Below are 14421 nucleotides of genomic sequence, written 5' to 3'. Positions count from 1 at the left end.
TGTTCCACCATTGTGGCCCCGATGCAACCCAGGGAGGCTGCCACCAAATGTTCTGGGGAACGTAGGGTGTAGCCCATGGGTGTTCCCCCGGATCCAGTGTCAAAGGGGCGTCCCAGCCGCCTGCCACAGTACCCCCCTCTCAGCTGTGCCCTGAGGGGCATAGAGGCTGGTCCTGCGAGGGCTGGTCCTCTCCAGGAAGGGGAGTTGGCATTCTTCAGTCCACGGCTCTGTCCTGCCAAAACAAAATGAACAGACCAGGAGGTGCTGCCCAGACGCCTGCATTCCCCGGGCATCCTCCAGGGACAACACTTCCTGCCGTGGCCATTATGGTTACAATTATAGCAACGCCGCCCCCCTCTATTTTGTGCCCTCCGGTTTCGGAAACAGGCTGGAAACACCTGCTCCGCTGTCTGCCCAGCTGAGGGTAGCTGGTGGCTCTGCCCCTCTGCAGCGTGGCTCTCGACTGCCTTTAAGCCGATGGGCTCATTCTGCACACTGTTTGGAGTCCCCATCTTCTTTTCTCGGGTCCTTTTCTTTCTCTGTGGTGTACCAACGGCCTGGGTCCCCTTATGGGAAGAAAAGAGACCCCTTGCCATCTGCACCCTGGTATATATATATATATATATATATATATATATCACTGAGATGTGCTAAACCAATCAAAATTCACATTGCTTTAATAAAGAATCTATACCAAAATGGAGGATGCATTTAATAGGATTTGTACAACACAATCAGATTGGTGTATATACAGTTCCACAGGGGAATCCTTTGTCTTAATTAATCCAGTTATTGAAATTGGATTCTTTTAAATACTATACTCCTCCATGACTTTGCCCAGGCTCCATAAGAATGTAATCCCTATTTTACAAATGATACGCCTTGGGCTCAAACCTAAATGGAGTTCCTTCACCCTTGGCTGACAGAAAGGAAACTGAACTACTTGGTTCCTCTCTCTTGTTTAAATTGTTCCTTGTTGATCCACTCCTGTGAACCTTAAATTCCCCTCTGGGGTATGTGTGTCTGGAGACGTTTCCAGTCATCCCTTGCCAAAGGAGAAAAACTTGCCTACTAGATTTCCTTCTATCTATGTATGGATGAATAAAATAAAATACACATGCACACTAATGTAAAATCATAAAAAAAAATAATTATTTAGATATTTTTAAAGTTTGTCCTGTTTCACTGCTACGCGGGTGAAGCTGTGGGGGTAACAGTGACACAGGACAAACTTTAAAAATCAATAAACAATCAGGTATCACTAGCTACACGGACGGAAGGTACACTCCAAAACACAGAAGTAGACCGACTCGAATGGAGGCTAGCACGTGAGTGAGGAGGGCCCTGCCCGGTTCCCTACTCCTGACGTCATGCTTCCCCCTCCCCTCAGCCCGCAGCCTCTGTCTTGGATTAGAGCGAATATATTACTCCTGCAAGTGAACTGTGATTCTTAGCACAAAATCAACTGGAATGTTCAAGCAAATTATAGAAAAAAAGCAGATTTAAATCTGTTAAGTAGTTCTCTCATGAAAACCGGACAGATAGACAAACAGAGAGATGTTGGATTTTATATATATATATATATATACATATATATATGGAGAGAGAGAGAACAAGAACAAGACAAAGATAATGAGATGTTGCAACAAATGGTGAACTCGTGTAATTGGCAAGTGAATTGGCCAAACGTTTGTCAGTGCTGCAGAAAGACATCTTCTTCATACAGGAGTTGTAGATTAACTGACTTCTTCCTGTGGTGATGTTTCCTAAATGTGCTCCTAGCAGGAAAAGACAGGTTCACTGGCAGAAGCAGAAATGACATCACACTTTACTGTTTCCTTCAATCTTCCTTCTAAAGGCAAAAAGGGGAGAAGATGTGAACACCAATCCCAGCCCCTTTCTCGGAGTGGTATTACAGAAGAGAATAAGCCCTGAGTGTTGTCCCAATTCATTCATGTGTGACAATATACAGTATAGACTGCATACAGTGGCTATGAAAATTATTCACTCTCTTGCAAGTTTTCCCATTTTATTGTTATGTGTCGTATAAGGTTAAATCAGTGTGGATTTACTTTTGCTTTTTTGACTTTAATGTCAAAGTGAAAACAGATCTCTACAAAGTGGTCTAAATTAATTACAAATATAAAAGACAAAATAATTGATCACATAAGTATTCACCCCCTTTAATATGACACACCATAATCATCACTCATGGAGCCAATTCATTTTATAAGTGTCAGACTTATTTCAGTGAGATCACCTTTCAAGTCAAGTGGCTTCAAATGATTGTTGTCTAAATGCACCTTATCTGGAAAGTGCCACTTGTTGTGTGTCAGTATGGTGGCCTGACTTGCACAATGAAGATAAAAGAACACTCCAAGAAACCCCATAAAAAGGTAACAGAAAAGCACAAGCCAGAGAGAATGGGGACTAGAAAATATCCAAGCCACTGAACACCCCTTGGACTACAATCAATCAATCATTAAGAAATGGAATGACTGTGACAGAGATCTAAATCTACACAGGACAGCCATCCACAAAAACGTAGTGATCAAGCAAGAAGAAGGCTAGTGAGGAAGACCACCAAGAGACCTATGAGAACTCTGAAGGAGAACAACTGTTGCTCAGGTGTCTCACCAGTCGCAACTTTAAAGGTGAGAATGCACAGACCATTTACTAGGAGGCACCTGGGAGACTCTAAAGTCAGCTGGAAGAAGGGTCAGACCAAAACTATCAAAAACACACCGCAAAATCTACACAGGAATGGCTTAAAAACTACAATGCTGGGAGAGTGCTGAATCTCGTCTTGCTTGTTTTTTTTTTGTTTTTCTCCCATGTATTTATTTTGAAGTAAATGGCTGTATTTATTATGTTATTATATTTTTGTTTGACTAGCATGCCATTGTAATCTTCTCATGACTACTATGCTTATGCAGTTTTGCAAAGACCAATGGGGAAAACCTGCATTGTCCAGATGTGCAGAGTGGAGACCTGCGCACACAGACTCAAGGCTGTCATGGCTGTGAAAGGGGTATCTACTAAATGCTAATATGAGGGGTATGAATACTTACGCGGTTGATTATTTGGTGTTTTATACAGTATTTGTAAGTAGACTACTTTACAAAGATCTGTTGTCACTTTGACATTACAGTCAGAGTCAAAGTTACAGTCTTTTTCTTTTGATCAATGCCTATAAAGCCATATTAAATCCACTATGTTTCAGCACTGTAAACAATAAAATGTACATATGCAGTGTATACTGAGTTCCATACCTGCCTGTAAGTTGTGTTTATTGTCAAGATGTGGGCTATCCATTTCCACTTGTGTTAAATCTTGAAAAAATATCCAAGTGGCACAAAATCAAATAAAAATGAAAAACTGAAGAGAGTAAAATCTGGAAAGAAAATGAGCAAGGCCGTATCTTTCAAACCCAAAATGAGCAAGGCCATATCCTTCAAATCCAAAATGAACAACGCCGTATCCGTCAAATCCAAAATGAGTAAGGCCGTATCTTTCAAATCCAAGTTTAAGTTCCTGTAGTTTGAACGTGTCGAGATGCTTTAGCATTTATTTTGTGGTATTGTGTTTGTTCTAACTTAGGTGTGGGCAAAGTCGTTCCTGGAGGGCCGCAGTAGCTGCAGGTTTTTGTTCCAACATAAAGGCTTAATAAGATGTACTTATTGCTCAAGTAACAATTCTGCTTCATTTTAGGTGTCTCACTTGTTAAATTTGAACCCTTATTGCTTATTTTAGTTTTAAACAACTGTATTCTCAGTTTTTAATTGCTCCTTATTAGCAAAAAGATGCAAATGACAAAAGAAACCAGCATTTCTCCATTTAGCTGGTTTCCATTTATACCTTTGTGTATTTATCGAGCACTATTTGGTTTAATTAAATACTAGGAAGGAAAGTGAAGAGAAAAAGTGACGGACTGAGAATTACTCCTCCGTTTTAGACTTCAAATCATTTGGATGATATCCTTAGAAAGGAAAAAAAATCTAGGACATGAGAATGACCTGACATGGCAGAGTTAAAGCACAAACAAGCCATGAAATTAAATTATTGACCAGGATTGTTTTCTAATTTAGCAGCTGAGTTGGATCAAAAACTTTCAGCCACTGCGTCCCTCCAGGACAGCCATTGCCCACCCCTGTGATCTAACTCATTATTTGTGAAGATGTGCCATACGTTAAATTCATGAAAACATATAATAAATCGTAGCAGGCCTGTGCACTGTTGCATTGGTGCAGTATTTAGTACTGCTGTCGCTTAACTTTGGTGGTTAGGATTCAAATTCCCACCCAGCTACCGTATCTGCAGTGTTTGCAGGTTCTCACTGTATTCATGCAGGGTTTTATCCAGATACTTCAGTTTTCCCACCCCAACCCATCCCTAAAACATGTAATTGGTGACTATATTGGCCCAATGTGTCCGTCTGTGTGAATGCGCCTAGTGGTGTATTTGATGCCCCATCCAGGGATAACTTCTGCCCTGCACTTAATGGTAAGTGATAGGGTCCAGCCCTTATTACTCCGAACAGAATTCACAAATGCCAGAAATCTCACAATAAACAAAATAAAACCTATTGTCATCTTCTTTATCTGTATAAATAATTGCTTAGAAACTATCAGTTTTGTTTTTACTATATTTTTCCTTAATTGATGGGTTTACTCTTTGTATCATGCCATTATATCATTAGTTCTGACAGTGTGCTTTGAAGCAGTGTTTATTAATACTTCTTTTGAATACATGACAATTTGTAATTAACCAGTATTATTCTTTATGCCTTTCTAAATGCACAGGTTTAGAACCTCCAAAAGACAAAACAATCACTCGAAACCAGCGACGACAAATTAATCTTCCTCTATACAGTATTCTTTCAGCCATTACTATATTGGGAATGTTTATGGCAGGTGCTTTCCTCTTCTTCAACATCAAAAACAGAAACCAAAAGTAAGATATTCTTTATTCTTCCATTTCTTGCTTGCAATTGCTTGTCGCCTTTGTGTCCCTGCTACAGACAACACCATTTCTGAATATTACTTGAAAGAAACTAAACAATGGCTCATGCGTGTTACTGGATATTCTCATTTATCTGACACACTAACAAGTAAAGACTTGTGCAGATTTGACTTGGGCTTGCATTAAAAGTATCTTATTTAAATGACAGTAGCATTCCCATGAGAGATATTAAATATCATAGTGAGGGAAAAAAAAGTGCCTCTTAGCTGAGTGGAACTGAATATCAGAGCTGATTCACCACCATTCTTTTGGGAATGGCTGTTTGCCAGATTAAGAGCTTGTCTGTGTTATGACTGAATTTAACTAGATGTTTCAGTGTTTCACGAAAGCATGAAAGATTGAAGTGACCAAAGCTCCTAATAAGGACAGATGCCACTGGGACATGGGATTACAGTCCCAACAAAGTCTTGGAAGCAGGCAAAACACATCCTTCAGTAATATGAACTATTTCCTTACCCTCAAGTTCTTTCTTGTAAAGTGAATGCAATGCCTTTGAGATTTGTCAAGATTTGTTCTTTAATTGTCATGCGAAATGTTGCTTTCAATAAAGTAGTAATTTGCACTCACTATACTAATGCTGGGTAGGGCCTCCTATTGCTCTCAAAACAGCCGCAGTTCTTCTTGGCATGGATTACACCGTATGTTGTAAAGATTCCTTTGAGATTCTGGTCCATGTTAACATGACTGCATCACGCAAAGTTCTGCAGATTTGTCAGCGGCACATTTCTGCTGAAGATCTCATGTTCTACCACATCCCAAAGGTGTTCCATTTGAATCAGATCTGGTGATTGGGAAGGGCACTGAAGAACACTGAAACCAATGCTAATAAAACCACTTTGAGACAGCTTTTTCTTTGTGACATGTCACATTATCATGTGTCGCAGATTGAGGCCCTTGCCGTCCTCTTGAACCCTTCGACCACTCCAGACACCAGGTAAAAGTCCAATAGTAATATTTATTTGGACAATGTACAGTGCACAAAGCACCCTCCACTCCACAATACTCATATAACTAACTAATAATAAACACAATAATCAATCCTCCACACTCCCAGACACTTCGCCACCCTCCCTCCCAGCTCAGCTCAGTGTCTGGGCTTACCCACAGTCCTTTTATACACCCTGACCCGGAAGTGTTTCTCCCTTCTGTCCATGTGATCATGAACACTTCCGGGTCGGATAAAAAGCTCCTTTCTTCAACCCGGAAGCACGTCATTTCCTCTTGTCACGTGATCATGACGCACCTCCGGGTTATAGGGCAAGTAAGAGTCCGGCAGCCTCCCCACAGCGACTCCTGGTGGTCCCCAAGGTATCCAGCAGGGCTGTGCATATAAACTACAAAGTCCATGAGGCCCTGCTGGAATTCGGGGAACGTCCACGCTGTTGGGAGAGCTCCATCTGGCTGCCTGGGGGTGAGGGCCGGAATAGTTAGCCGGCCACACACTGCACATGCTGTAAGTAGCCAGTAGAAAATGAATTGTGGCCATGAAGGGTTACACATGGTGAGCATACATAAATCATCAAATAGAGCATGGCATGCAAGCAATGATAGATTGGCATTAATGGTCCTAAAGTATGCCAAGAAAACATTTCCCACGCCATTACACCACCAACTGCCTGGACTGTTGACACAAGGCAGGTTTTTGTATATGAATTCAGCCCATCTGTGTACCTCAGCAGAAGTCGAGATTTGTCAGTCCAACCTACATTTTTCCTGTCTTCAACTGTCCAGTTTTGGAGAGCCTGTGCCCACTGTAGCCTCAGCTTTCTGTTCTTGACTGACAGGAGTGGAACTCAACTTATTCTTTTAGTCTGCTATTGTAGCCCATCAGCCTCAAGGTTCGATATGTTGTGCACTCTGAGATGCTTTTTTGGTACAGAGAGGTTATCTGAGTTACTGTAGCCTTTCTGTCAGCTCGAACCAGACTGGCCATTCTCTGTTGTCTTCTCTTATTAGCAAGGTTTTTTCGTCCTCAGAAATGTCATTCACTGGATGGTTTTAGTTTTTCACACCATTCTGAGTACACTTTAAAGACTGCTGTATATGGAAATCCCAGCAGATCAGCAGTTACAGAAATACTCAAAGCTGCCCGTCTGGTACCAGCAATCATGCCAAAGTTGAAAACACTGAGATCACTTTTTTCCATCATTCTGCTGTTGATGTGAACATTAACCCTGACGTAGCTCCTGACCTGTATCTGCATGATTTTATACATTATGGTGCTGCTACTTGATTGGCTGATTCACTAACTGCATGGAGAAACAGGGATGGAGGTGTTCCTAATCTGTGCAGTGAGTATATTTTCTCTATCACAATGTAGACTTTAATTATAATATGAACTGACAGACCTCACCGCTAGTGGCCAAAAAGTCAGTGTAGGAAATAAACCATATTATATAAAATTTCACAGAAAGCACGACGAATGAAGAATGTTTTAAATAAAGCATAAATATATGTTGTTGCATTTTTCATCCCTGAAAAGTTCATTAGTGTTTCTGGCTTTGCATCCTTTGCATGCATTCTACAAATTGCAGTGGTGAAATCAGTGATGCAGTAACACCTCCATGAATCAGGCGTGTCCAATTCCTCCAATCAATGTTCACTTTTTTGGCTGGTGGACTCTTATTTTCGATATGAAGAATACTTCCAAATGCAACTTAAGTAAATTGTGGTTATGTTATGTAAAATTGTGTTCCTTACAAGAACAGGGAGACATTCGTTTACACATTTTACAGAATAAAATGACAAGTTACATTTGAGAATTACGTAAAAACTCAGTGAGCCCAAAAAGACTAAATTGAATTGAATTTAAGATGTGTTAGAAGCTGACACCTGCTTAATTGTTCTGTCTTAACATTGTACATTTTCATTTCTACAGGCTGATAAAGATGTCCAGCCCATATATGAACAATTTGATTATTCTTGGTGGGATGCTATCTTATGCATCGATCTTCCTTTTTGGCCTTGATGGATCATTTGTATCTGATAAAGTTTTTGAAACTCTATGTACTGTAAGTATCTTCTTTAACAAGATTAATTATAAAGAAGATGTGCAATGAACATAGTTTCCTACTGGTGCCTCAGATGTTTACTTGTCATTTACAGAATTTACAGTTTTAATTTATACCACATTTTAGAATGGTATGAGAATTATAAGATATATGATGACTGGATCAGGTCACTATAGATCTTATTTATAAGGTATAATCATGTTTGGACCAAGAGGATATTCTACAAAGGAGACGCAGGAGACCCCAAACAAGGGGACCAAATTACATTTTTCACAAGAAATGATATTTTCCAGGGCCTTTCAGGTGTTTCTAGTATTTGTTCAATGAGAAAATATCTTTGCTTTCAAGGTACAACTGACTTTTTGGTGGTTTCTATTCAGAAGTGTATCTTGTGTAACTCTTAACTACATTTTTAGAAGCTCCTCTCACACAAATGCATGCAGTGTGCACATTTAATCTGTGAAGTTAAGGAGCCAACAAAAGGTGGACTCGTGGCTTGCATTCAGTGATACTGACCCCTCCCGACCCCGTAGGATTAAGTGTCTTCAGAAGAACTGCGAATAACTATGTAATAAAATCTGGACTGTAAGCAGCAGGATTATTGAAATCTTTATAGATGAAAAACTAATTTTGAACTTCAGATCCTGCAATACAAATGTCTTTTCCTAATGTGGCCACTTAACACACAATTTATGCCGTTACTGGACAAATGAGGAGTAACAAAACCAGTGACTTTTAGCCAGAAAGTGTAAAAAGAGTGAAGAATATTATAATCTATATACATTTTTCAGATCAGGGTTACAAAAAAACCACTAAAACACTATTTAGATCAAATTGTTAAGAATTAATGGACTGTTGAAAAAAGAAAACAAAAATACATCTTAAAACGTGATGCTGTTTAGGTGATGACTTATGATCATTGTCGTCAAAAACAGCAAAAATATGACACTTTCTGTACAATTCAAAGATCAAAGGTTAATCATCACAGCCCTAGAATTTATCTAAGTCATTTAATAGCTGGCATAACCAAAAAAAATTAGCCTTGGCCATTTGAAAAGGTAATTGAGGTGAAATGCTCATACCCTGTCACTAAAGACCACTCTGCCCTTCTAGAAAGGTGTCTGACAACCATTTAGTTTTTGTTTCAACCAAATGTCAAATCTGTCAACACATGTACATTAGACAGGTTGCTTAAGTTTCACATTTTACGCAAGAGCATCACTGAGTATTGAATTGGAGAAGTGTTTAGTCATCAATAGCAATAATACAAGACCCTTTAGCTTCCTGCTTTTTATGAGAAAAAAGTTAACATTCAAGTTATGGCTGCGAGTTCCAGATCTGAAACGTCAGATTTTTACCTTGCATTGTTTGAATTGTACTCTGTCCATCACACTAGATGTGATCAGACCATTTCCAGTACCCTACGTACATCCATTCCTTGCCTTGCATGCCTTTTTAAGGATTCCATTACAGTGAGTAGATTATAAATCCGTAAGACATATAATACTACATCTTAATCATATCAATTTATAAACCCCTACCATTAAAATATACCTGACATTCTAATGACTGGATGTCATTCAATCCATTCTTATGAATCATGAGACAAGAGAGTGGCGCCATATCATTTCTTGATCAAATGTGCAAGTAAGAACTTCACTGTACACTTTACGTGTGATAGAACTGGTACTTCTACTACTGCCTTGGTCATTCTACTGCAATGCAGCTTCAGAGGGGTAAGCATAGCGAAAGTGGCTACTGGGAAGTGTTTTGAATTTTTTATGTTTGTTTGATGCTATCTGTTTTGCACACTGAGACTCTTATTCCAAGCCTTAGATCATAACTCTTCTTTTTTGTCTATTTGTTTATCAGTTTGTTTTCTAGTCACACAAAAATGGCTGAATCAATTGGTTGTTGTTGATCCATATTAAAATATAGGCTACTAGCTGTGCTACCCATCTAAGGCTGAAATCTAAGTAATCAACATAGACCTCAGCATATTCAACATTAAAGTTTCCAGTGCACCATCTGTTGGAATGTATTTTGTAATACATCTTGTAATAAAATGCATTACATTTTTCATTCCAACAGATGGCACATCACAAACATTAGCACTGTTTTTATGAATCTGATACCCACTGACATATAACAGAAACATAGTCCTGTACGTACAAACAGATACTCAGACACTTGACCTTTAAGGCAGATATGGCATTTCAAAAAGGGAAGAGGATTGTAATAGTTGGGCAACCAAAAGGCTATATGTTGTTCAAAATGTCTGGGTTGTTCTTAATGAAATTTTGCATGTATGATAAATCTGACCCAACTAAAAATTGAGACTAAATGCATTTCAAAAAATTTCATTGGGAAGGGTAGTTGTAATGTTGAGCAATTAAAGCATCATTCCAAAATAATTCAAAGTTCATGAAAGTTTGCTTGCATGTTGCGACTTACAGCAGCTTCACAGCTCACAAAAAGACCAGACCATTGGAATTCGGAACACGTGAGTTTTAGTTCATCTCAATTTTTGCATTTTCCGTTTAGTAGAGCAGAATGCTTTTTAAAGTATTAAGTATCTCTAATTGAATCAAGAGTTAATTCATAGTGCCTGCTTGTAATCCACAGAAAGACAGAGGTTGGACCCCCAGCTCATAATCTGTTGATATAATAATGACAGGAGTGACAACATCTACTTTCTAGATAGATAGATAAATAGATTGATACTTTATTAATCCCAAGGGGAAATTCACATACTCCAGCAGCAGCATACTGATAAAGACAATATTAAATTAAAGAGTGATAAAAATGCAGGTATAACAGACAATAACTTTGTATAATGCTAACATTTACCCCCCCAAGTGGAATTGAAGAGTCGCATAGTGTGGGCTAGGAACGATCTCCTCAGTCTGTCAGTGGAGCAGGACAGTGACAGCAGTCTGTCGCTGAAGCTGCTCCTCTGTCTGGAGATGACACTGTTTAGTGGATGCAGTGGATTCTCCATGATTGACAGGAGCCTGCTCAGCGCCCGTAGCTCTGCCACAGATGTCAAACTGTCCAGCTCCGTGCCTACAATAGAGCCTGCCTTCCTCACCAGTTTGTCCAGGTGTGAGGTGTCCCCCTTCTTTCTGCTGCCTCTCCAGCACACCACCGCGTAGAAGAGGGCGCTCGCCACAACCGTCTGATAGAACATCTGCAGCATCTTATTTCAGATGTTGAAAAACGCCAGTCTTCTAAGGAAGTATAGCCGGCTCTGTCCTCTCTTGCACAGAGCATCAGTATTGGCAGTCTAGTCCAATTTATCATCCAGCTGCACTCCCAGGTATTTATAGGTCTGCACCCTCTGTACACAGTCACCTCTGATGATTATGGGGTCCATGAGGGGCCTGGTCCTCCTAAAATTCACCACCAGCTCCTTGGTTTTGCTGGTGTTCAGTTGTAGGTGGTTTGAGTCACACCATTTAACAAAGTCCTTGATTAGGTTCCTATACTCCTCCTCCTGCCCACTCCTGATACAGCCCACGATAGTAGTGTCGTCAGCGAACTTTTGCACGTGGCAGGACTCCGAGTTGTATTGGAAGTACGATGTATATAGGCTGAACAGGACCGGAGAAAGCAGGAAAGCAGAAAATACAATGTCAGACCTGCAGTTCCCGAGACGCACATACTGAGGTCTGTCTGTTAAATAGTCCACGATCCATGCCACCAGGTATGAATCTACTCCCATCTCTGTCAGCTTATCCTTAAGGAGAAGAGGTTGGATGGTGTTGAAAGTGCTAGAGAAGTCCAGAAACATAATTCTTACACCACCACTGCCTCTGTCCAAGTGGGAGAGGGATCGGTGTAGCATATAAATGATGGCATCCTCCGCTCCCACTTTCTCCTGGTATGTGAACTGCAGAGGGTCGAGGGGGTGACAGACCTGTGGCCTCAGGTGGTGAAGCAGCAGCCGCTCCATGGTCTTCATCACATGTGACGTCAGAGCGACAGGCCTGAAGTCATTCAGCTCACTAGGACGTGATACTTTTGGGACTGGGGTGATGCAAGATGTTTTCCAATGCCTTGGTCTCCCCTGTTCCAGGCTCAGGTTGATGATGTGCTGTAGAGGACTCCCCAGCTCCAACGCACAGGCCTTCAGCAGTCGTGGCGATACTCCATCTGGACCCACTGCTTTGCTGGCACGAAGTCTCCTCACCTCTCTGCTTACCTGCACTGCTGTAATTGTGGGTGGGGGAAACTCTCTCCTATGCTGGTATCAGCAGAACGATGGGTGGAGGGTGCAGTACTCCGAGGTGAGAGTGGGTTAGGGTGGTCAAACCTGTTAAAAAAGTTGTTCATCTGGTTTGCTCTCTCCACATCTCTCTCGATGGTGGCACCCCGCTTCGAGCAGCAGCCAGTGATGATCTTCATCCCATTCCATACTTCCTTCATGCTGTTATTCTGCAACTTCTGCTCCAGCTTTTTCTTGTACTGCTCCTTCGCCGCCCTGAGCTGGACTCAGAGTTCCTTTTGCATGCGCTTGAGCTCATGCTGATCACTGCTTTTAAAAGCCCTTTTTTTCTGGTTCAAAAGGCCCTTGATGTCACTTGTAATCCATGGCTTGTTGTTAGCATAGCGATATACTGTTCTTACTGGAACTACAATGTCTATACAGAAGTTGATGTAGTCAGTAGTGCAGTCAACAACCTCCTCAATGTTCTCACTATGTGATCCCTGCAGGATATCCCAGTCTGTAGTTCCAAAGCAGTCTCTCAGAGCCTGCTCTGCCTCAGGGGACCACTTCCTGAATGAGCGTGTGGTTGCAGGTTGCTCCTTCACTCTTGGTTTGTAGTGAGGCTGAAGCAGAACCAGGTTATGATCTGCTTTCCCAAGCGCAGGCAGCGGGGTGGCGCTGTATGCGTCTTTAACGTTTGCATACAGTAGGTCAATAATCCTATTTCCCCGGGTGTTAAAATCCACATATTGGGAGAAGGCAGGTAATGTTTTGTCCATTGTCACTTGGTTAAAGTCTCCAGTGATTAGCACAAGCGGCTCAGGGTGCTGCGTTTGTAGTTTAGCAACAGCGGAATGGATGATGTCAACCGTTATCTTCACGTCTGCCCGAGTAGGGATGTAAACAATAACAACAATGACGTGTCCAAACTATCTGGGCAAGTAATAGGGATGCAGACTTACGGCCAACAGTTCAATGTCCCTGCAGCAAGTAGAGATTTTGACGTTTACATGTCCAGTGTTGCACCACCTTGTGTTCACATAGAGAGTGAGTCCTCCTCCTTTTTGCTTCCCGCAGGTATTTGCGTCTCTGTCCGCTCTAACTGTGCTAAACCCGAGTAGTTCCACATTAGCATCTGGGATGTTAGTTGTTAGCCACGTTTCACAAAAACACAACAATTTCTGTGCCCTATGATAGTTTTTAGTGAGCTACCTCTCTGTTACTCTTGAACCCATTGGCTTTCATAGTCCTTCATGGACTTTCCTGGGTGTTTCTCGTTTGACAAATGTTTGGCTCCTTCCTGAAAGGAAAGCAGAACAGGCTAAGACCCAACTGGAGATCTCAAAGTGGATCAGGAGAAAAAGCTGTGACTTGTTGCGGATGGCCAGGACTCTTGCCCAGCCAGAATGCAAAGATTATGGAAGGATCGGGGGAGAGAGCATATTCAGGGCATTATCTCTCCCGAAATGCTAGATGGCAGACCCCTGGATTTCAGAGGTGCCTTGGACTCCCACAGGGAAGCGGAGTTTGGAGCAGCTCTGTTGGGTTTTGTGGGCACCACCAGGGGGTGTTCCAGGGATGATTGACCCTTTGTTGCAGCACTACCACTACACCTGGAACTTGTGACCTGGCATCTGCTTGTGTCATGTTTGGGCTGCTTGAGTGCCACCGTCTGGCCAATTGTCAAAGTACACCTGGGTACAAGTAGTTCTGGACAACACAACAGGACATCACTCTGCCCACTCACAGTCACATTTATACAGGGTCCCCAGTTAATAATCTTCACAGACACAGGGATAAAGTACAAACTGCATTTACAGTGACCAGGCATGGGATTTTAACCCAGAATGCTCCAAGAGGTGTCAACAAAATATAAAATGTATAATTCTTTTAACATTATATTTTATCAATATTTGTTTAATATAAGATTTCAGTTAAAATAAAAAAAATCTTTTACAATAATAAAATATAATACAAGAGAATAATATGGTGCAGATAATTTATTTGATTTTAATTGTCATTTTCACATGGCAAATTAATATCATTCCATATAATATATGGTGGACCTCTGTTGTTTATCCAATCTAACAGCTGACATTCTGGTTTTAATACGTCTTAACCCAGTATTATTTTTACTTTATTCTTTCCGGATTAGTCTACATTGTTGCTTACAGAAAT

At 41.0% G+C, this 14421-nt stretch overlaps 1 protein-coding gene across 1 annotated transcript in view; it reads left to right on the top strand.

Annotated features, from left to right (window-relative positions):
• Positions 1-14421, top strand: part of gabbr2 (gamma-aminobutyric acid (GABA) B receptor, 2) — a 911705-nt gene that overhangs the window by 665083 nt on the left and 232201 nt on the right. Inside the window, exons 10-11 of the mRNA XM_028818131.2 lie at positions 4803-4953; positions 7901-8033. Coding sequence (XP_028673964.1) covers positions 4803-4953; positions 7901-8033 — 284 coding nt within the window. The remainder of the gene's footprint in view (positions 1-4802; positions 4954-7900; positions 8034-14421) is intronic.

Source organism: Erpetoichthys calabaricus, chromosome 13 (genome assembly GCF_900747795.2).
Source record: "Erpetoichthys calabaricus chromosome 13, fErpCal1.3, whole genome shotgun sequence".
Taxonomy (NCBI): domain Eukaryota; kingdom Metazoa; phylum Chordata; class Cladistia; order Polypteriformes; family Polypteridae; genus Erpetoichthys; species Erpetoichthys calabaricus.
Note: the sequence above shows the minus strand (reverse complement) of the source record. Positions and strands in the feature narration are given on the sequence as shown.